Genomic DNA, 23100 nt, shown 5'->3' on the forward strand with positions numbered 1-23100 from the left:
TTGAAATGCTAAGTGAAATAAGTTAGACAGAGAAAGATAAATACCATATCATCTCACATATACGTGAAATCAAAAAAACAAAACAAATGAACAAACATAATGAAACAAAAACAGACTCATAGATACAGAGAACAAATGGGTTGTTGGCAGAGGGGAGTGTTTGGGGATGGAGGTGTGAAATAGGTGAAGGGGATGAAAAGGTATTAAAACTCCAGTTACAAAATAAATAAGTCATGGGGGTGCAATATACAGCATAAGGAATATGGTCAGTAATATTGTAATAACTTTGTATGGGGACTGATGGTTACTAGACTTTTCATGGTGATCATTTCATAATGTATGCAAATGTCAAATCATTACGTAGTACACCTGAAATTAACATAATATTGTATATCAACTATATTAAGCAAAACAAACAAAAAACAGTACTGATTCATTAGATGTAACAATTTTACTATACTAATGTTAAGATGGAAATAATAGAGGAAACTGGGCACAGGGTATATGGAACTCTGTACTGCCTTACAATTTTTCTGTAAATATAAAACTGTTCTAAAAATCAAAGTACTTTTTTTTTTTTAAGTAAAGGATAGTGTTAAGACAAGAAGGGGAGAAATAACTTCTATTTTTAAAAAGAGGGAGGAGGCAGGGACAATTTATGATCAGAAACTTACGTAACTGTCTGACTCTAATGAGTACTCACATAGCTTCATTAATACATTTGGATTTACGACATTAACTTTAAGTATTAGAAATTCAAGCTGAGTGAGAATTGCTGAACTGCTTTAGAATACTGTTAATTATTACTACCTAACGCAAAGTAATTCCTTAGAAACTCATAATCATATATAATTAACTTGGGTAACAACTAAAAGGAATAATTTCTTACTGTTTATTCAGATTAATAAAATAACCTATTAGCTATAATAGATGGGATAAGCAGTCAGATATTGTAGCAAACAGATGAAATTCCTTCAAACCAATATTTCAAACATTTCTATATTAAAATATTCTCAGATGAAAGGCTGAAGCTAGATAGCAGTTTTTAAAACTAAGATAGCATAATAAAGCACAGACCAAGAAAGGAGATTCAAATGGTATTAAAATGAAACCAGAATGAAACAACTAGTCAGAGAGGGAAGAAACAGATCAGCCAATGCTCAGTAAGTTAAAGGCAAAAGAAGATTTAATACCTTTAGAAATCTCTAATTGGAAAATGTGGATTACCTCACAGCAGAAGAGGAGAACTGAGAAGAACCGGAAAAGGAATGTATGAAATAATATGAGTTGAAGAAATAGAAAATGTCTCTTTACTGGCCAACAGTTTCTTTTCACTAGTTAATTAAGAAATGCCTACTTTGGGACACTGCCTATAAAGCAGGAGGCTAACAAAAGGTTTGTACACTTCACACCTCTGGGCCTCCCCTGGACCTGGCCTGTCTTCAGTGCATTAGGGAAAATGAAGTCATTGAGAAAAACCCAAACTTCTTGTAAAGAATTATTGAAAACTTTGTGTTACTTTATGTTTAATTTATTCTTACCTTTTTTAAAGGTAGGGACTAGACTAAAGGGGAATGAAATATTTATATATAATGTCATAATTATGAAAATGCAAATGTTTATGTAACAATATAGAAAAGAACATGGAAAAATTAATACAAGTAAGTGATTAAGGTGGGGTTTTTGACTGATTAAATTTTGAATGGAATTTTTTACTTTTACTTTTTGATAAAGTCTAGAGGAAAAGAAAGAAAAAGAAAAGGAAGGGTAAGGAAATAAAGAAACCAAAATCCAAACTGATAAATTGACTGTCTTAATGACCTAAAGATATTAAAGACTAGAATTGGAATGGAAAAGTCAATGCCAGTTCTTTGGCTACACAGGTACTTGTGTGTGTGTGTAAGTATGTACATACAACAAACAAATTAATTAATATGTATATGTAATATCCCCAAACTATTAGTTCCTGAAACTAGCATTCATTAAACTTCCTCTCCTACCACTTTTTCGCACTCACTCCACTCCAGCTACACTGATCTTTTTTCTGTTCCATAAATGCCTGCCTTATTTCCTCCTCAAGGCTTTTCACTCACTGATACCTCTTTCTGAAACATTATTCATTCATATCTTCATGTTGCTTGCTTCTTCTCATCTTTCATACCTTTACTAAAATACCTCCTCAGAGAAGCCTTCTAGACCACCTTCTCAAAAAATACTCTCCCATTATTTTATCACATTTCCTCTCTATATCTGCTTCATAACAACACTTTCTTAAATCAGGGCAATCATTACATTTTTTATTCTCTGCTCTATTTCACTAGAATACAAGCTCCACAAGTATATCTGATTTTCTACTTTTCCCCAGTGACTACTTAGGTTCTGGCATACATCAGGTACACAATAATTATTTACTTAATATAAGAATTAAACTGCCAAATACTGAAATAAGTGACTATTATTAGTGACTATTAAATAAGTGATTATTAACATTTATTGAAAGAAGTGACTATAAACATACATGCTTGGTATATAATGGGATACATGTGTGGTATACAATGATGAGTAAAAGTTATCTATGCCCTCAGAGCACTTACAGACTACTGGGGGAGACACTCAACAAGTAAAACAAAATACAGTTGACCCTTGAACAACATGGGTTTGAACTGCATGGGTGCAATTATACATGGACCTTTTTCAATAAATACTGTGGTACTATATGATCCGGGGTTGGTTGAATCCACAGAGGTGGAATTGCAGATGGAGGGGTGACTATGGGACTTGAGCATCTGTGGATTTTGGTATAGAGAGACTGCTGGAACCAATCCCCCGTGGATACCAAGCAACAACTGTACAATAAACTTCTTCAAATTATGAGATATTCTATAAAGAAACAAAAAGGTTCTATGAGAAAGTAAGGGAAGAAGCAGAAGCTACTTTAGACTAAGTAGCTCTGAAGTGATTTTAATACTGAGAATCAAGTGCCAAGCATGAAAATAAGATCACATAGATGGTAAATGGCAGAGCAAGAATTTGAATCCAGGTGGTCTGGTTCCAAAGTCTAGGGCCTGAGCACTACTCAATGCTGCCTCTCTATAGAGAAGAATTACACAAAATGAGAGCTTCGTATCATTTAAATATTTATACTCGCTCTAAAGGAGATTCTAAGAATCATGGGAACTTAGAAAAGAAAATATTTGAAACAGAATGAGACAAGACAGATTTCTTAGAATCTTATAAGAATATGAAGAAAGAGGCAAATTTACATATACCACTGAATCGTTTCCTTAGGGCAATAAACGTTATATTTCTTACCTTAACACCTATTGCAACAATAAGGTGCTTGGGAAATTGAGAGCTGTCAAAACAATACAGACATTTTTCCATTAGTGCAGCAAGACTCCGGTGCTCAGCAATAGCTTTTTCCCTCTGATTCTCTTCCTCTTCACCAAAACGTTCTCTCTCAGCTGCTCTGGAGACAAACATGTCATCCAGAGTGTAATAGTCTCCATCTGTTTTTCCCATAAACTGAAAAAACAAAATAATAGTAGTGGGGAGAAGGTAGTAGTTAATTCAGTTTATTGTACTGTGGCATACTGAAGTCATATCTGTAAGTCCTGTGATAAAACTCTTACATTAAAAGAAAAAAGAAAACATGATTAAAATTTAAGCTTGACCTGCAAGGATCAATTTATTATCATCATCACAGCTAAAGTTTACTGAGTACTTACTATGTGCAGTTCTATGCAATTTGATTGTTTTATACTCCTGTGATGAGGGAACCATTATTTCTATTTAATAGATGAGGAACTTGAACCACAGAGAGGTTAAGAACAACCTTCACTTTAAAATTAGCATACACTCTATTAAACTTAACAGCCAATTTGCTAATACGTATATTGAGAGCATTGAGAGCAATGTTCCCCTTTCTCTTTTAAAAATAATTTTCTTTTTTATTTGTTTTTACTGAGGTAACAATGATTTATAAAACTATGTAAGTTTCATGTGTACAAAACCAAATTCTTTAATAAGTCTTTTCTAACACCCTCTTACGGAGATACTGAGCAATTCAACACAGTGTGCATTCTGCCTTGCTGCAGTAAGTAATAAACCCAACTTGTTTAACTCTGTGTGCCCCTGGTGGTCTTTGGCTAACAACCACTGACAGTATCAAGAAATACTGTTAATTTGGGTGTGTGTGATAATGGTGTTGTGATAATGCTAAAAACTTCTGTTAAAAGTTTATTTATTTATTTATCTTATTGAAGTGTGGTTGGTTTGCAATGTTGTGTTGGTTTTGGGTGTGCAGCAGGGTGATTCAGTTATATATATGTGTATATAAATATGTATATGTATGTGTATGTGTATGTGTGTGCGTGTGTTCTTTTTCAGATTCTTTTCCATTATAGGTTATTGCAGGATGTTGAGTGTAGTTCCCTGTGCTCATCAGTAGGTCCTTGTTTGTCTGTTTTGTATATAGTAGTGTGTATCTGTTAAACCCAAACTCCTAATTTATTTAAATTAGGAATTAAAAGTTTATTTTTATTAAAAAAATAAATCCCAGAACCTCATCTATGAAAAAAAATAAAAATAAAAAAAATAAAATTAGCATACACTCCACATAGAACATAAAGCATTTTTCAACTGTATCTCAAGGCACCTTCTCTATACCTCCCCCAACATAAACTGTAGCCAGGGTGATGTTTTTAAAACAAAAATTTTATTTACTTATTTTATTTATGTCCCTACTTAAAATCCTCAAAGAGCTCTACATTGTGAACAGGATCAAGTTCAAACTGTTGTTTGGCCTACTAAGTCACAGACACAGAACGGTATAATGGTTAAGAGCTTGGGTTCTATAGTCAGAATAACCATGGTAAAATTCTATCTCCTGTCTGTATAATCTTGGGCAGTTATTTAATCTCTCTGCGCTCTCTCTATGTTTTATTTCCTTATTTTACAATGGCTATAACAATATTATCCATCTAATAGGGTTATCTTTCTTAATCCTTACAACACATGCCTGGCACACAATAAGGACTCATAAGTGTGAGTCACCTCAGTCACATGTGATCACATCCCTACTCAAACTCTACACTTTGCCAGTCTTTTTAGTCCCCAAAAGTACTGTTACCTTCAGGCTTTGCAAATATTGCTCTCCGACCAATTCTGCCCTCAATTTTGCCATTCCTACCCCTACTCATTTTTTAATCTGAGGTTTAGATTTAGTTGTCACCTGCATGAAAGAACTTTTCTAGATTGTCCAAGCTCCTTCAGTACTATACTCACATCAGTTTCATGAGGAGCACACTGTATCAAAACAGCTCATTAACTTATGTTTTTCTTCCATTAGACTAAGTTCTACTTAGTCTACTAAATACCAAAAAGAAAATGACTTTTTGGATCTTACCAGATATTTAAATAGATATGAAGAAAGCCAGAGTGCCTGTACTCCTGTCAGAGAAAGTAGATTTCAAAGTAAAGAATATTATGAAGGACAAAGAAGGTCATTTCATAATAATAAAATACTTATACCATCAAGAGGACAAAACAATCTTAAAGTTTATGCACCTAATAATAGTTTCAAAATATATGAAGCAAAAACTTGACAGAACTGTAGGAGAAATAGACAAACCCACAACTGTAGTCAGAAATTTAAATGCCACTCTCTCTATAATTGATAAAACAAATAGAAAATCAATAGGCACATAGAAGACTTGAACAAACTATCAACCAATTTGACATAACCAACATTGACAGAAATTGTATCCAACATCAGCAGAATAAACATTCTTCTCAAGTGCACAGAGAACATTTACCAAGACAGACGGCATTCTCAGACTTAAAACAAACTCTCAATAAATTTAAAAGGATTCAAGTAACATAGAGTATGTGCACTGAAAACAATGGAATTAGACTAGAAATTCCAACAGAAAGATATATGGAAAATAGTCAAGTATGCGAAAATTTAATAGTGTACTTCCAAATAACCCACGGATCATCAGAAAAATAAAAAATAAAATTAGAAAGTTTTTTGAACTACAATAAAACAAAAACAGGACATGTGAGAATTTGTGGTGTACTGTGAAAGCAGTACCTAGAGGGACAATTACAGAACTAAGCACTTATATTAGAAAACAAGAGAGGCCTTAAATCAATGATGTCATCTTCCAACTTAAAAAACTAGAAAAAGAAGAGAAGTAAAACTAAATGTAAACAGAAGAAAATTTCTAAAATGTCATTATTGATAGAATCAGGTAAAAAGATTATTATCAGTAAGGTATTTCTCAGAGCACATTAGCTTCAGGAATTAATTTTATCTTCTACTTTTTCTCTTTATTAATCCTTGATTATCTCTCTACTCTTTCAGGTTTGTCTATTTATATGTAGTCTCCTGACTTACAAATTATTATTTTAACTTCAGACCTTTATCTCAACCACAATATATCAAATTTTGAAAAATGTCCAAACTGGTCACTAAAATTTTCATGAAAATAGTGACTAACTATATGCTAGATACTAATAGAAACTTTAAGTATCCTCTCAGCCAAATACCTCTACAACATAGGAATTGTCATTCTCACTTGACATTAAAAAACTGAGGCCAAGAGAGACTAAATAACTTAATCAAAATCACATAATTATTAAGAGACAGAGCCAGGAATCAAACACAGTTTGATTGTAAAGCTGAGAGTGCCCGGCATATAGTGAGCCTCTCTCACTTAAGAAACCCATCTTTAAAACATAGAAAGGGAATATTGTGAATATAGTCTATGAAGCAGAATAAAGAATTAGAAGAAACCTTAAATTTCATCCAGAATAAACATACCCAATCAAGTTAAGGTACTTATTAAAAGAGAATACAGATATCTGATGGGTATTTGTCTTTTCTAAAATACATTAGTGAGCAGAATATGTACTTCTACATGTAACTTTACTTTCATATGATACATTGTTAAAAATATTGTTATTAAAAATCAGTTCATAACTTGTCAGGGAATATATTCAATTCAAATAAAATCAGTTGAAGAAGATAGTATTTCTATTTTTTAAATCTATGTTCCATGAATGCTGCTGAACTTCTCTAATCTATTCATAGTTTTTGACTTAAATAGGGGACAGTCTTGCAAATTAAGTCTGAATGATTCTTCAACACAACTGAAACATGATACGCATCTATCCCAGAACAATAATTCCCTCCTCTTACATCCTCTAATTATTTGCATTTTCCCATTATCTTCTCTTTGGGGTTTGACACAAAATGTTTTTACCTTTATCAGTCACGTACACATCTATGACCTTACCCCCAACCAAAAATTTTTAATGGACAGACTGTTAACAGATAGTGGAGAATATAAGACCAAGGAGGGGAAAAGTGAAAATATTTGCTGGAGCAAAGGAGGTGAAGAAAACAAAAGGGGCATGAAAATATGCCTCTTTTTCATTTAGATAGAGTCCTAAAGAAAATTGATGAGATGGTACAAGATCAAGATAGTATGTCACAAATTTTAGAACTTTGAGAATCTCTTTTCTAAATAAATAAGAAAAATGTGATAAAATAGTTATAACATTAAAATGAATAAGATAAAAGGGGAGTAGATGTCAATACTACCCAAAGTGATCTACAATGCATGCAACATCTATCAAAATCTCAATGATGTTTTTTGCAGAAATAGAAAAATCCATCTTAAAATTCATATGGAATCTCAAGGGACTACAAATAAACAAACTATCTTTAAAAAGAACAAATTGGAGGTCTCACACGTCCTGATTTTAAAACGTACTGCAAATCTACAATGATCAAAATAACACGATACTGGCATAAAGAAAGATATATAGACCAATGGAATAGAATGGAGATCCCAGAAATAAACAAACTCATATATGGTCAAATGATTTTCAGTAAGGGTGCCAAGACCACTGAACAGGGAAATGACAGTCTTTTAAACAAACGGTGTTGGGAAAACTGGATATTCACATGCAAAAAAAGATGAAGTTGGACCCTTACCTCACACCATATAAAAAAATTAACTCAAAATGCATCACAGACCTAACTTAAAAGCTAAAACTTTAAAACTCTTAGAAGAAATCATAGGGGAAAAGCTTCATGACATTGAATTTGGCAATGATTTCTTGGTTATAACAAAAGCACAAGCAATAAAGAAAAAATAGATAAGTTGGATTTCATCAAACTTAAAACTTTTGTGAAGCAACGGACACTCTCAACAGAGTGATAAGGCAGCCCACAGAATGGGAGAAAATATTTGTAAATCACTTATTTGATAAGGGACTTACAACCAGAATACATAAAGAACTCCTACAACTCAACAACAAAAAACAAGCAACCTGATTTTAAAATGGGCAAAGGATCTAAACAGACATTTCTCCGAGGAAGATATACAAATGGCCAATAAATACAGGGAAATGTAAATGAAAACTACAATGAAGTTACCACTTGATGCTCACTAGAATCAAATAGTCAGATAATAACAAGTGTTGTCAAGGATGTGGAGAAACTGATACCCTCAAACACCGCTGGTGGGAGTGTAAAGTCATGGCGCTGCTTTGGAAAACAGTCTGGTAGTTCCTCAAACAATTCAATATAGATTAATTAATAAATAATTAAACATATGGGCTACCGTATGACCTAACAATTCCACTTCCAGGTATATACCCAGGAGAAATGAAAACATATGCCTAACAAAAACTTGTATATGAATCTTTACAGCAGTATTATTCACAACAGTCAAAACTTGTACACAATCCAAATGCCCATGAATTGATGAACAGATCAACAAAACATATAAAATCTGTACAATAGAGTGAGTATATTTGGCTATAAAAAAGAAATGAAGTACTGATACCCCCTACAACACAGATGAACTCTGAAAACATGCTAAGTGAAAGAAGTCAGTCACAAAAAATCACTATCATATACATGAAATGTCCAGATCAGCAAAATCTATACAGACAGAAAATAGACTCATGGCTGCTTAAGGCTGGGGATGGAGGAGGACTAAGAGGGTTAGGGGGTGACAGCTAAAGGTTACAGGGTTTATTCTTGAGGTGATAAAAATGTTGTAAAATTGACTGTGGTGATAGTTACATATATTCGTGAAGATACTAAAAACCATTGAGTTGTACACTTTAAATGGGTGAATTTGTATGGCATGTGAATCATATCTCAATAAACCTGTGTTTTAAAAAATTAACTGTACCCAAATAGAGGTCTGGCCTTTGCCTTCTGTCTCTGGAAGGTAATCTTTAAGCACTTGCAATGTCCTGCCTAAAAGAGTGGTTTTGTTTATCCGAGGGTCTTGGGCCACACGAGCCATCTATGTTAACAATGTGATTTATGCTGGGAACTTTGGGCCACACAGTATCAGCTCCACCTCAGGAAAGGCTGGAAACTGTCATCTTCACAGGCAATCAACCATGTCTATGTGACCAAATCCTAACAAAAACTGCACACCAATGCTTGGGGGAGCTTCCCTAGTTGGCAATACCCTGTGTATTTCACACATTATTGCTGGGAGAAGTTAGTGCTGTCCATGACTCACTGGGAAAGGGGACAAATGGAAGCTTCATGTTTGAAATTCTCCTGGATTCAGCTCCATGAGCCGCTTCCCTTGACTAATTTTCCATCCGTATTCTTTCACTGTAATAAAACTTAACTGTTAATTTAACAGCTTTTAGGGAATTCTGTGAGTCCTTGTAGTAAAGTATCAAAGCTGAAGGTGGGCTTGGGGATCCCTGAACTTGTAGCTGGTGTCAGAAGTGAGGATGGTCTTAGGGGCTCTCACATTGAGGAGATATAATAAACACAGTGCACAAACACTGATCAGATCCTGAATCTCAAAAAAAAAAAAAAAAGCTATAAAAATTTAAATATAGGTTCATCTATATCAACATTAAAAAAAATAAATACATGGTTCTGCATGATACACAGGCACCACCCAAAGTGGACAGCTGCAGCACTACAGTCCCACTCTGGAATGACCATAAAGGGAAATTATCTCAGTAAGAAGAACTTTGAGCAGTGAGTTCACTTTGCCTGGAAAGAGAGATGGCCATAGATACAGGTCTACACTGATTCAAGTACTATGGCAAATGGTTTGGCTGGATGGCCAGGGGACCTGGATAGAACACAAGTAGAGATTACCAACAAGGAAGTCCGGGGAAGAGGTATATGGACAGACCTCTCCAAATGAATACAGAGTACAAAGATATTTGTGACTCATGTGAAAATATTTATGTCACTAGCCACTCCTACCATTGTTCCAATGAGTTTGTGAACAAAGTGGCCATGCAGGTATGGAAACTATTCAAGGGCTCAGCAGCATCAAAGCTGATCTGGCTATAGCCACTGCTGAATACCCAATCTGCCAACAGAGATCAACACTGAGCCTCTGATACGAGCACCACTCCTTTGGGAGATAACACTGAGCCTCTGATACAAGCACCACTCCTTTGGGGGATCAGGCAGCTATCTGGTGGCAAGTTGGGTACATTGGACTGCTTCCATCATGGAAGGAGCAGCACTTTGTTCTTACTGGAATAGACACTTACTCTGGACATTGACTTGCCTCCACTGCATACAGTGATTCTGCCAAAACTACCATCTCTGGACTTGTATCATTGTGGTATCACACATATGCTTCTGACCAAGGAAATAATTTCACAGCAGATGAAATGTGTCTATGCCCATTGCAGTCACCATGCAACAATGATGACTACCAAGCAGCACTGCTCACTAATTCACCATGTTCCCTACCATCTGAAGTAGCTGGCTGGATAGAACAGTGAACTGGCCTTTTTAAGATTCAATTACAAGTGCTGGATAGGTGATGTCTTGTAAACTAAGGCTATGTCTCCCCGAATGAAGTAAGCACTCTAAATCAGCACCCAAACTATGATGGTATCTTTCCCAAGCCAGAATTCACAGGTATGGGAATCTAGGGGGAAAAAAATAGGAGTGACCTATCTCACTACTGCCCCTTTTGATACATTATCAAAGTTTCTGCTTCCCAACTCTGTGATCTTAGGCTCTACTAGTCTAGAGGTCTTAGTTCTAAAGAGAGGAATACATCTATCAAGGGACACAATGATTCACTGAACTTGAAGTTCCGACAGCCACCTGGCCACTCTGGCTCCTCATTCCACTGAATCAAAAGGCAAAGAGGGGAGTTACTGTACTTTCTAGAGTGACTGATTCTGACTATAAAGGGAAAATTGGGCTGGTACAACATAATGGAGGTAAGAGGAAGTATATCTTGAATATAGGTTACCTTTTAGGGCACCTCTTGGTATCCTCACGGCCTATGATTAAAGTCAATGATAAAATACAACTCAGTTAAGGCAGGACGGCTAATAAATGGCCCAGACCTTCTGAATGAAGGATTGGATCACCCCACAAGGCAAGGGGCCATGACCAGCTAAGATGTTGCTGAGGACAAAGGAATACAGAATGGATAGTAGAGGAAAGCAGGTATAAATACTAGATGAAACTCCATAACCAGTTTCAGAAATTAATATTGTAATAGTTATGATATCCTTTCAATATTTTGATATGAATTTATATGTGTGAATATACACCTAAATATTAACAAAAATTCTTTCTTTTCTTCCCCTTTCTCATCCCTTTACCATCTAACATAATAGTAGCTTTGTACTCTATTCCGGGGAAAGAGCCTGTTTTTGGTTGTATGTAGGACAGTTCTATCATTTGGACAGAAGCATGATTTTGTTTTCTTTATTTGGAGATTAAATATAGTTTAAAGAGAGGAGCCAAGGTAACATGGTTGTGGTCACTGGGTCAATTTGACTAGTCTGACAGACACTTACCAGAATTCCCTTTTCAGTGTATTTCTAGTTACGATGGGTTAACAAGAGATTTTTATAGAAGACCCGAAGAGTAGAAATAAAGCAGCAGCCATTTATAGCTTGCATACATTGTCACTTAACTGCTAGTTCACCTCCTTATATAAGGCAGCATCTGAGTCTGCAACTGCCCCACCTTTCCCACCATCCTCCTTCAGCTTCTCTGACTTCTAGGCCAGATGTGTGTATTTAGCTCCTAGCCTAATCTACGGAATATCCACACCACCAAGGTCAGAGGCAACGTAAACTGACATGTATATCTGTCCATCCTCAAGAATTCCAGCTCATGCCTGTGGGTTCTAGCTTGTTCTTCCTCTTAGTCTCCCCCGCTTTACATTCATTTTTCCTTCCCAAGAGCCTGCCCTCTGGACTTAAAGCTCCAAATTCAGATGCAACCACAACAGCCTTAAAAAGATTGCTTAACCAGCTTCCACAATGGCATAAGGTCAAATCCCTGTAAAGAAACCTATGTCTGTATGTCTTTTAATAGTTCTGTTTCTCCGATTGATAAGTGACTGATAAAGATATAACCCTCTATAAACAGCAATAACAAACTGCTTCTGTTCAGAGGCTCTGCTTGTATAACATTTTTTCAAGAATATTCCAAGAATAATATTATTCTAAATATCATTAACCATAATGTAAGTGAAATTCAGACATTTCAAATGCCAACTGTATAATATAATGGGAGGAAATTAATATAATAATAAAATAAAACCACTCCTTTTCTGCTTCAGTCCACTTTCCTTAAAAACCAAATCCAATTATACTATTTGAGTATAGTCTAATCTGAATGTAGTCAATCATCTCCCTTTTCTGGTCCTCTGCAATGCTTGCCATGGTATTATAGAAAAGTTATTATATTTTATAAATGGTTCCATTATAAGCTCATAAGCTGACTGCCACTTCAACATAATAAGAAAAACCTCCCATTTTCCACAGTGGCAATTTTAGATGATCACCATCAAACCCTGGACACTCCATCAACTCCTCTCTCACTTTCAGTAGATGACCTCAAAGAAAAAATTAAAATCAGACAAGAATTTCCTGATCCTCCTACCACCAAACCTAAAACCATCCACAAACACACAGCTTATACTTCTTCTCTCCTGAGATAATGGAAGGGTACATGTGCTCCTGTTTAAATCCTGTCATCCATGCAGTAGACCCTAACCCCTCTTCATATACTCTGGATAGGACTGACTCTCTGCAGTCTGCTCAGATGTGCCACTCATAACTTCTTCTCCTTTATCATTGGCCTTTTTTCCCTTGCCAACAACTCTTCCTAACTAGAATTCAAGTATTTAAGCATGCCAAACATTCTTCTATTTTAAACAGTTCCTTTGGAATACATACCACCTTTTATCACAGTAAAAGTTAAACCTCTTGAATGAATTGTCAAGGGAAAAGAAGAAGTCAGGATTTTATTAAACAGTGATAATTGGGGGAGATGTCAAAATATGACTGGTGTTTAGAATACAACCATTACTGTAAACCAGTTGAATAAGTCTTCTGAACAGCCAAATTTCCAAATAGTTAAGGGTTTACCATTTAAGAAAAGAAACATTAATTATTATAGTCATTTTGAATACAAATGTTCCCAAACAGTGTTATAAACTGTCCTACCTTTTAAAACATAATTAACGCAATTTAGTCTTATCCTGATAATAGGGTGATTAATGGGACAATTATTAAAATGTGTCATAATTCATTAATGGCCCTCTCAAGGGCTTGTGGCTTCTATGCTAGCTATGTCAACCAAGATGTTTATGATTTTTCAATTCTTTACCTGCACTTTTCCATCTCATTCTTTGCTCTATATTAAGTCAGCTGTTGGTTCTCATTGTTATAAGCACTTCTTGTGGTACTCTTGTGTCCCCACTTCTAATTTGCTACTTTTATTATACTTCTGGTCTAAAATTGAATAGCCAAGTATATTAGAATTATATATAATATAAAAGTACGGCTTGGAGGCACCTTCTCCAGGTAATCAGTAAATAGTTGATAAATTTAGAGGAAAGACAAAAAAGCTACCCTATAGTCTATAAGTACTAGATTAGCATCAAGAGAAAAGACTTAAAAAAAAAACCTTTTTAAAATGATGACAGTAGAAGGACCTTCAAGATGGCAGAGGAGTAAGACATGGAGATCACCTTCCTCCCCACAAATACATCAGAAATACATTTACATGTGGAACTACTCCTACAGAACACCTACTGAATGCTGGCAGAAGACCTCAGACTTCCCAAAAGGCAAGAAAATCCCCACGTACCTGAGCAGGGCAAAAGAAAAAAGAAAAAACAGAGACAAAAGAATAGGGATGGGACCTGCACCAGTGGGAGGGAGCTGGGAAGGAGGAAAAGTTTCCTCACACTAGGAAACTAGGCAGAGACTGGGGTGGTGGAGGGGGAAGCTTCAGAGCCACGGAGGAGAGTGCAGCAACAAGGGTGCAGAGGGCAAAGCAGAGAGATTCCCGCACAGAGGATCAGTGATGACCAGCACTCACCAGCCTGAGAGGCTTGTCTGCTCACCCAGCAGGGCGGGTGGGTGCTGGGAGCTGAGGCTGGGGCTTCAGGGGTCAGATCCCAAGGAGAGGACTGGGGTTGGCTGCGTGAACACACAGCCTGAAGGGGTCTAGTGTACCACAGCTAACCGGGAGAGAGTCCAGGAAAAAGTCTGGAACTGCCTAAGACTCAGGAGACCATTGTTTCGGGGTGCGCAAGGGGAGGAGATTCAGAGTACCATCAAAACGAGCTTCAGAGACAGGCGCAAGCTGTGCCTATCAGCGCAGACACCAGAGACAGGCATGAACGCTCTAACGCTGCTGCTGCAGCCACCAAGAATCCTGTGTGCAAGCACAGGTCACTATCCACACCTCCCCTCCCGGGAGCCTGTGCAGCCCACTACTGCCAGGGTCCTGTGATCCAGAGACAATTTCCCCAGGAGAACACATGGCACGCCTCAGGCTGTTGCAACGTCACACTGACCTCTGCCGCCACAGGCTCGCCCTGCATTCCGTACCCCACCCACCCCCCAGCCTGAGTGAACCAGAGCCCCGTAATCAGCCACTCCTTTAACCCTCTCCTGTCTGGGTGAAAAAAAGATACCAGAGGGCGACCTACATGCAGAGGTGGGGCCAAAACCAAAGCTAAACCCCAGGAGCTTTGCGAACAAAGAAAAGAAAGGGAAATTTATCCGTGCAGCCTCAGGAGCAGTGGACTAAATCTCCACAGTCAACTTGATGTACCCTGCATCTGTGAAATACCTGAAAAATGAATCATCCCAAAATTGAGGCAGTGGACTTTGAGAACAACTGTAGACTTGGGGTTTGTTGTATGCAACTGACTAGTTGCTGATTTTTATGTTTATCTTAGTTTAGTTTTTAGTGCTTATTATCATTGGTGGATTTGTTTATTGGTTTGGTTGCTCTCTTCTTTTATAACTTTTTAAAATTTTTTTACTTTAATAATATTTTTTAGATTTATTTTAATAACTTTATTTTATTTTATTTTTCTTTCTTTTTTTTCTCTTTTCTTCTGAGCCGTATGGCTGACAGGGTTTTGGCTCTCAGGCCGGGTGTCAGGCCTGAGCCTCTGAGGTGGGAGAGCCGAGTTCAGGACATTGGTCCACCAGACACCTCCTGGCCCCATGAAATATCAACCAGCGAGAGTTCTCCCAGAGATCTCCGTCTCAATGCTAAGACCCAGCTCCACTCAAAGACCAGCAAGCTCCAGTGCTGGACACCCCATGCCAAACAACTAGCAAGACAGGAACACAACCCCATCCATTAGCACAGAGGCTGCTTAAAATCATAAGTTCATAGACACCCCAAAACACACTACCAGATGCAGTCTTGTCCACCAGAAAGACAAGACCCAGCCTCATCCACCAGACAACAGGCACCAGTCCCCACCAGCAGGAAGCCTATACAAGCCACTGAACCAAACTTACCCACTGGGGGCAGACACCAAAAACAACAGGAACTACTAACCTGCAGCCTGCGAAAAGGAGACCCCAAACACACTAAGTTAAGCAAAATGAGAAGACAAAGAAATAAGCAGCAGATGAAGGAGCAAGGTAAAAACCCACCAGACCGAACAAATGAAGAGGAAATAGGCAGTCTACCTGAAAAAGAGTTCAGAATAATGATAGTAAAGATGATCCAAACTCTTGGATATAGAATGAAGAAAACACAAGAAACATTTAGCAAGGACCTAGAAGAACTAAAGGGCAAACAAACAATGATGAACAACACAATAAATGAAATTAAAAATTCTCTAGAAGAAATCAATAGCAGAATAACTGAGGCAGAAGAACGGATAAGTGACCTGGAATATAAAAGAGTGGAAATAACTACCACAGAGCAGAATAAAGAAAAAAGATTGACAAGAATTCGTAACAGTCTCAGAGACCGCTGGGTCAACATTGAATGTACCAACATTCAAATTATAGGGGTCCCAGAAGAAGAAGAGAAACAGAAAGGGACTGAGAAAATATTTGAAGAGATTATAGTTGAAAACTTACCTATTACGGGAAAGGAAATAGCCACCCAAGTGTAGGAAGCACAGAGTGTCCAATACACGATAGATCCAAGGAGAAACATGCCAAGACACATATCAATCAAACTATCAAAAATTAAATACAAAGAAAAAATATTAAAAGCAGCAAGGGAAAAGCAACAAATAACATACAAGGGAATCCCCATAAGGTTAACAGCTGATCTTTTAGCAGAAACTCTGCAAGCCAGAAGGGAGTGGCAGGACATAATTAAAGTGATGAAAGGTAAAAACCTACAACCAAGATTACTCTACCAAGCAAGGATCAGACTGAAATTTGATGGAGAAATTAAAACCTTTACAGACAAGCAAAAGCTAAGAGAATTCAGCAACACCAAACCAGCTTTACAACAAATGCTAAAGGAACTTCTCTAGGCAAGAAACACAAGAGAAGGAAAAGACCTACAATAACAAACCCAAAACAATTAAGAAAATGGTAACAGGAACATACATATCAATAATACCTTAAATGTAAACAGATTAAATTCTCCAACCAAAAGACACAGACTGGCTGAATGGAGACAAAAACAAGACCCGTATATATGATGTCTACAGGAGACCCACTTCAGACCTAGGGACACATACATACTGAAACTGAGGGGATATAAAAAGATATTCCATGCAAACGGAAATCAAAATATAGTTGGGGGAGCAATTTTCATATCAGACAAAATAGACTTTAAAATAAAGAGAACTACAAGAGATAAAGAAAGACACTACATAATGATCAAGGGATCAATCCAAGAAGAAGATATAACAATTCTAAATATTTATGCATCCAATATACAAGCACCTCAATACATAAGGCAAATGCTAACAGTCATAAAAGGGGAAATTGACAGTAACACAATCATAGTAGGGGACTTTAACACCCCACTTTCACCATGGACAGATCAAGCAAAATGAAAACTAATAAGGAAACACAAGCTTTAAATGGCACTTTAAACAACATGGACTTAATTAATACATAGAGGAAATTCCATCCAAAAACAACAGAACACACTTTCTTCTCAAGTGTTCATGGCACATTCTCCAGGATAGATCATACCTTGGGTCACAAATCAAGCCTTGGTAAATTTAAGAAAACTGAAATCGTATCAAGTATCTTTTCTGACCACAACGCTATGAGACGAGATATCAATTACAGGCAAAAAAACTGTAAAAAATACAAACACATGGAGGCTAAACAATACGCTACTAAATAACCAAAAGAATACTGAAGAAATCAAAGAGGAAATCAAAAAATAGCTAGAAACAAATGACAATGAAAACACGACAACCCAAAACCTATGGGATGCAGCAACAGCAAATCTAAAAGGGAAGTTTATAGCAATGCAATCCTACCTCAAGAAACAAGAAAAATCTCAAATAAACAACCTAAAGCAATTAAAGAAAGAAGAACAAAAAAACCCTCAAAGTTTGCAGAAAGAAAGAAATCATAAAGATCAGATCAGAAATAAATGAAAAAGAAATGAAGGAAATGATAGCAGAGATCAACAGAAATAAAAGCTAGTTCTTTGAGAAGATAAACAAAATTGATAAACCATTACGCAGACTCATCAAGAAAAAAAGGGAGAAGACTCAAATCAACACAATTAGAAATGAAAAAGGAGAAGTAACAATTGACACTGCAGAAATACAAAGGATCATGAGAGATTACTACAAGCAACTATATGTCAATAAAATGGACAACCTGGAAGAAATGGACAAATTCTTAGAAAAGCACAACCTGCGGAGACTGAACCAGGAAGAAATAGAAAATATAAACAAACCAATCACAAGCACTAAAATTGAAACTGTGATTAAAAATCTTCCAACAAACAAAAGCCCAGGGTCAGATGACTTCACAGGTGAATTCTATTAAACATTTACAGAAAAGCTAACACCTACCCTTCTCAAACTCTTACAAAATATAGCAGAAGGAGGAATAGTCCCAAACTCATTCTATGAGGCCACCAACACTCTGATACCAAAACCAGACAAAGATGTCATTAAGAAAGAAAACTACAGGCCAATATCACTGATGAACATAGATGCAAAAATCCTCAACAAAATAGTAGTAAACAGAATCCAACAGCACATTAAAAGGATCACACACCATGATCAAGTCAATGACCCTTTTAAGGGTCAAATATCACTAATAATTTTTTTCTAGCTTTATTGAGATGATAATTGACATCTAACACTGTAAATTTAAGGTGTACAATGTGGTGATTTGATACTTACAAATTGCAAAATGTATCTACCACAATAAAGTGAGTTAACACATCCGTCACCGTAACATAATTACCGTTTTGTTATTGTTGTTAAAGTGAGAACATTAAAGCTCTACTCTCATAGCAACTTTCAAGAATACAATACAGTACTGTTAACCAAAGACACCATGCTGTACATTAGATTCCCGGACCTTATTCATCTTATAACTGAAAGATTTTACCTTTGACCAACATTTTCCTCCACCCCTCATCCCTTGGCAACCACCATTCTACTTTTTATTTCTAGGAGTTTGATGTTGTTAGATTCCACACGCATGTGAGATCACACTAATTGTCTTTCTCTGTCTGACTTATTTCAGTTAGCATAATGCCTTCAAGGCTCACCCACACTGGTGCAAATGGCAGCATCTCTTCTTTTTTCTTTTTTTAATGTCTAATATTCTTCTCTGTGTGTGTGTGTGTGTGTGTATATATATCTCACATTTTCTTTATCCATTCATCCATCAATGGACACTTAGCATGTTTCCATGTCACGGTTTTGGTGAATAATGCTGCAATGAACATGGGGGTGCAAGTGTCTTTAAGATAGTGACTTCATCTTCTTTGGCTATATACCCAGAAGTGGAATTGCTGAATCATATGGTAGTTCTATTTTTAATTTTTTGAGGACCATCCATACTATTTTCCACAATGGCTGTACCAATTTACATTCACACTAACAACGCACCAGTGTTCCTTTTTTTTCTCCACATCCTCATCAGCATTTGTTGTTTCTTCACTTTTTGATAACATGATTCAAACAAGTGTAAGATATCTCATTGCGGTTTTGATTTGCATTTCACTGAAGATTAGTGACATTGAGCATCTTTACATGTATTTGTTGGACATCTGCATGTCCTCTTTAGAAAACTTTGCCTATTAAAGTCTTCTGTCCATTTGAAATCAGATTTTTTTTGCTATTGAGTTATATATGAGTTATATTGAGGGTTTTTTTTTTTGCTATTGAGTATTTTGGACATTAACCCCTTATCAGAGAAATGGTTTGCAAATATTTTCTCCCACTCTGTAGGTTGCCTTTTCATACGCTTTTCAGTTTGATGTAGTCCCACTTGTCAATTTTTGGTTTTGTTCCTTGTGTTTTTGGTGTCATATCCAAAAAAAATCGTTGCCCAGACCAATGTCATGGCATTTTTCCCCCTATGTTTTCTCCTAAGAATTTTACAGTTTTAGGTCTTACATTTAAGTCTTTAATCCATTTTAAGTTAATTTTTGTGAGAAGTATAAGAAAGATGTTCAATTTCATTATTTTGCATGTGAATATACAGTTTTCCCAACACCCTTTATTGAAAAGATTATCCTTTCCCCATTAAGTATTCTTGGCTCCATTGTCAAATACTAGTTGACCATACATACATGCAGAGGTTTATTTCTAGGTGCTCAATTCTGTTCCAATGGTCTATGTGTCTGTTTTTATGCCAGTACCATACTGTTTTGATTACTACAGCTTTGTAATATAGTTTGAAATCAGGAAGTGTAATGCCTCTAAGCTTTCTTCTTTCTCAAGATTTCTTTGGCTATTTGGGATCTTTTGCAGTTCCATACAAACTTTAGAATTCTTTTTACTTTTTCTGTAAAAAATGACAATGGAATTTTGATAGAGACTCAACTGAATGTATAGATGGTTTTGGTTAGTATGGAAATTTTTATAGTATTAACTCTTCTGTCCATGTACACAGGATATCTTTTCATTTATTTCTGTCTTCAATTTCTTTCCCCAATGTCTTATAGCTTTCAGTATACAGATCTTTCACCTCCTTGATTAAATTTATTCCTAAGTATTTTATTGTTCTTCATGCTACTGTAATGGGATTGTTTTCTTTATTTCTTTTTCAGATAGGTCATTCATAGTGTATACAAATGTAATTGACTTTGGTGTGTTGATTTTGTATCCTGAGATTTTACTGGATCATTTATTAGTTCTAACAGTTTTTGGTAGATTCTTTAAGATTTTCTATATAGAAAATCGTATCAGCAAAGAAAATTTTATTTCTTCCTTTTCAATGTGGATTCCTTTTATTTCTTTTTCTTGCCTAACCATTCTGGCTAGCACATCCACTACTATCCTGAATAGGAGCGGTGAGAGTGGATACCCTTGTCTCATTTCTAATCTTAGAGGGAATACTTCCAACTTTTCACTGTTAAGTATTATGTTAGCTGTGGATTTCACATATATGATCTTTATTGTGTTGAGGTATGTTCTATCTATATCCAATTTCTTGAAAGTTTTTATCATGAAAGGATGTTGAATTTTTAAAATCATTTTTTCTGATAGCTTGTTATTAGTGTACAGAAATGCAACTATTTTTTGTATATTGATTTTGTATCCTGAAACTTTACTGAATTCGTTGATTAGTTCTAATGGTTTTTTGATGGAATAAAAAAAAATCAGTTTTCTATATATAATATCATGTCACTTGCAAACAGAGACAGTCTTACCTCTCCCTTTCCTTTTTGGTCCTTGGCTTTTCTTTGGTGGGAAGTTTCTGATTATTGAAAAAAAATTTCCTTACTTATTACTGATCTGTTCAGATTTTCTTTTTCTTCATGATTCAGACATGGTAGGTTGTATCTTTCTAGGAATTCATCCATAACACCTAAGTTGTCCAATTTGTTAGCATATAATTGTTCATAGTAGTCTCTTATGATCTTTGTATTTCTGTGGTATCAGTTGTAATATCTCCTCTTTCATTTATAATTTTATTTCAGTCCTCTCTTTTTTTCTTTGTAAGTCTAGCTAAAGGTTTGTCAATTTTATCTTTTCAAAAACCCAGCTCTTAGTTTTGTTGATCTTTTCTGTTGTGCTTATATTTCCTAGTTCATTTATTTCTGTTCTAATCTTTGTTATCTTTTTCCTTCTGCTAACTTTAGGCTTAGCTTATTCTTTTTTTTTTTTTAGCTCCTTAAGGTATAAAGTTAGGTTGTTTATTTGTTACCTTGTTTTCTTCTAAATGTAGGTGTTTATCATTATAAACTTAGCGTCTTAGCACTGCTTTATTGCATTCCATAAGTTTTGGTATGTTGTATTTTGATTTTCATTTTTTAATATATTTTTTATTTCCCTTTTGATTTCATCTTTGGCCTATTGTTTGTTCAGGAGTGTGTTATTTAACTAAGGCTTATTTTGTGACCTAACATATGATCTATCCTGGAGAATGTTCCATGTGAACTTGAGAAGAAATGTCCTTATATAATAATAAAGGAGTCAACTCATCAAGAGGAAATGCTAATTGTTAATATATATGCACCCAACTTCCTAGTACCTAAATATTGGGTTGGCCAAAAAGTTCGTTTGGGTTTTTCTGTACCAGCTTATGGAAAAACCTGAACAAACTTTTTGGCCAACCCAATATATTAACCAAATACTAACAGATCTGGAGAGAGTGATAGATAATAACACAGTAATACTAGAAGACTTCAATATCCCGCTTTCATCAATGGTCAGATCATCTAAATAGAAAGGCAATAAAGAAACATTGGGCTAGAACTAAACTTCAGGCCAGATGGACCTAACAGATATGTACAGAACATTTCACCCAACAGCAACACAGAAGAATTCTTTTTCTTTGACTTTAGAGTTTTATTATATTGTTATCTTGGAGAAGACTGTTTCAGATTGAAATTTTGGGGTGACCTATTAGCTTCATGAACTTGGATGTTTAACTCTCTCCCTAAGTTTGGGAAGTTCTCAGCCATTATTTCTTTAATTAAGCTTTCTACCTCTTTCTCTCTCTCTTCTCCTTTGGGACTCCAATGATGCATAGATTGTTTTTGTTAGTGGTGTACCATAAGACCCACTGGCTTTCTTCATTCCTTTTTATTCTTTTTCTTTTTGCTTCTCTGACTGGATAATTTCAAATGATCTGTCCTCAAGCTCACTGACTCTTTATTCCGCTTGGTCTAGTCGGTTGTTGAAGATCTCTATTGAATTATTTGGTTCAGTCACTGTATTCTTCAGCTGCAAAATTTGCTCGGTTCTTTTTTGTTGTCTATTTCTTAGTTGAACTTTCTATTTTGTTCTTGTATTGTTTTCCTGATATTGTTAAATTGCTTATCCAGTTCTCTTACAGCTCTCTGAGCATCTTCAGAGAAATTATTTTGAATTCTTTGCCAGGTAATTCCTGTATCTCCTTTTTGGGGAAGCCACTTACTGGAGATTTACTATATTCCTTTGGTGGAGTCTCTTTCACTGATTCTTCATGGTCACGGTAGCCTTGCGCAGATATCTGAGCAACTGAAGAAGTAGGTACCTCTTCCAGACTTTATGGAATGACTTTACTAAGGGAAAATGTTCACCTGTGGGTGGGGTGAGGGCATGTGGTGGCACTGGGTTCAGGGGAGTACAGTGGCTTGTCAGCTCAAGTCACTGGGGTCTGCAGCATCAAAAACTGTGT

The 23100-nt window shown here is 36.0% G+C and overlaps 1 protein-coding gene across 2 annotated transcripts in view; it reads right to left on the bottom strand.

Annotated features, from left to right (window-relative positions):
* The window catches only part of CWF19L2 (CWF19 like cell cycle control factor 2), a 198368-nt gene that overhangs the window by 36542 nt on the left and 138726 nt on the right, over positions 1-23100 (bottom strand). For both annotated transcript variants that reach the window (XM_061202601.1, XM_061202600.1), the window contains exon 13: positions 3313-3525. In XM_061202601.1, coding sequence (XP_061058584.1) covers positions 3313-3525 — 213 coding nt within the window. The remainder of the gene's footprint in view (positions 1-3312; positions 3526-23100) is intronic.

Source organism: Eubalaena glacialis, chromosome 10 (genome assembly GCF_028564815.1).
Source record: "Eubalaena glacialis isolate mEubGla1 chromosome 10, mEubGla1.1.hap2.+ XY, whole genome shotgun sequence".
Taxonomy (NCBI): domain Eukaryota; kingdom Metazoa; phylum Chordata; class Mammalia; order Artiodactyla; family Balaenidae; genus Eubalaena; species Eubalaena glacialis.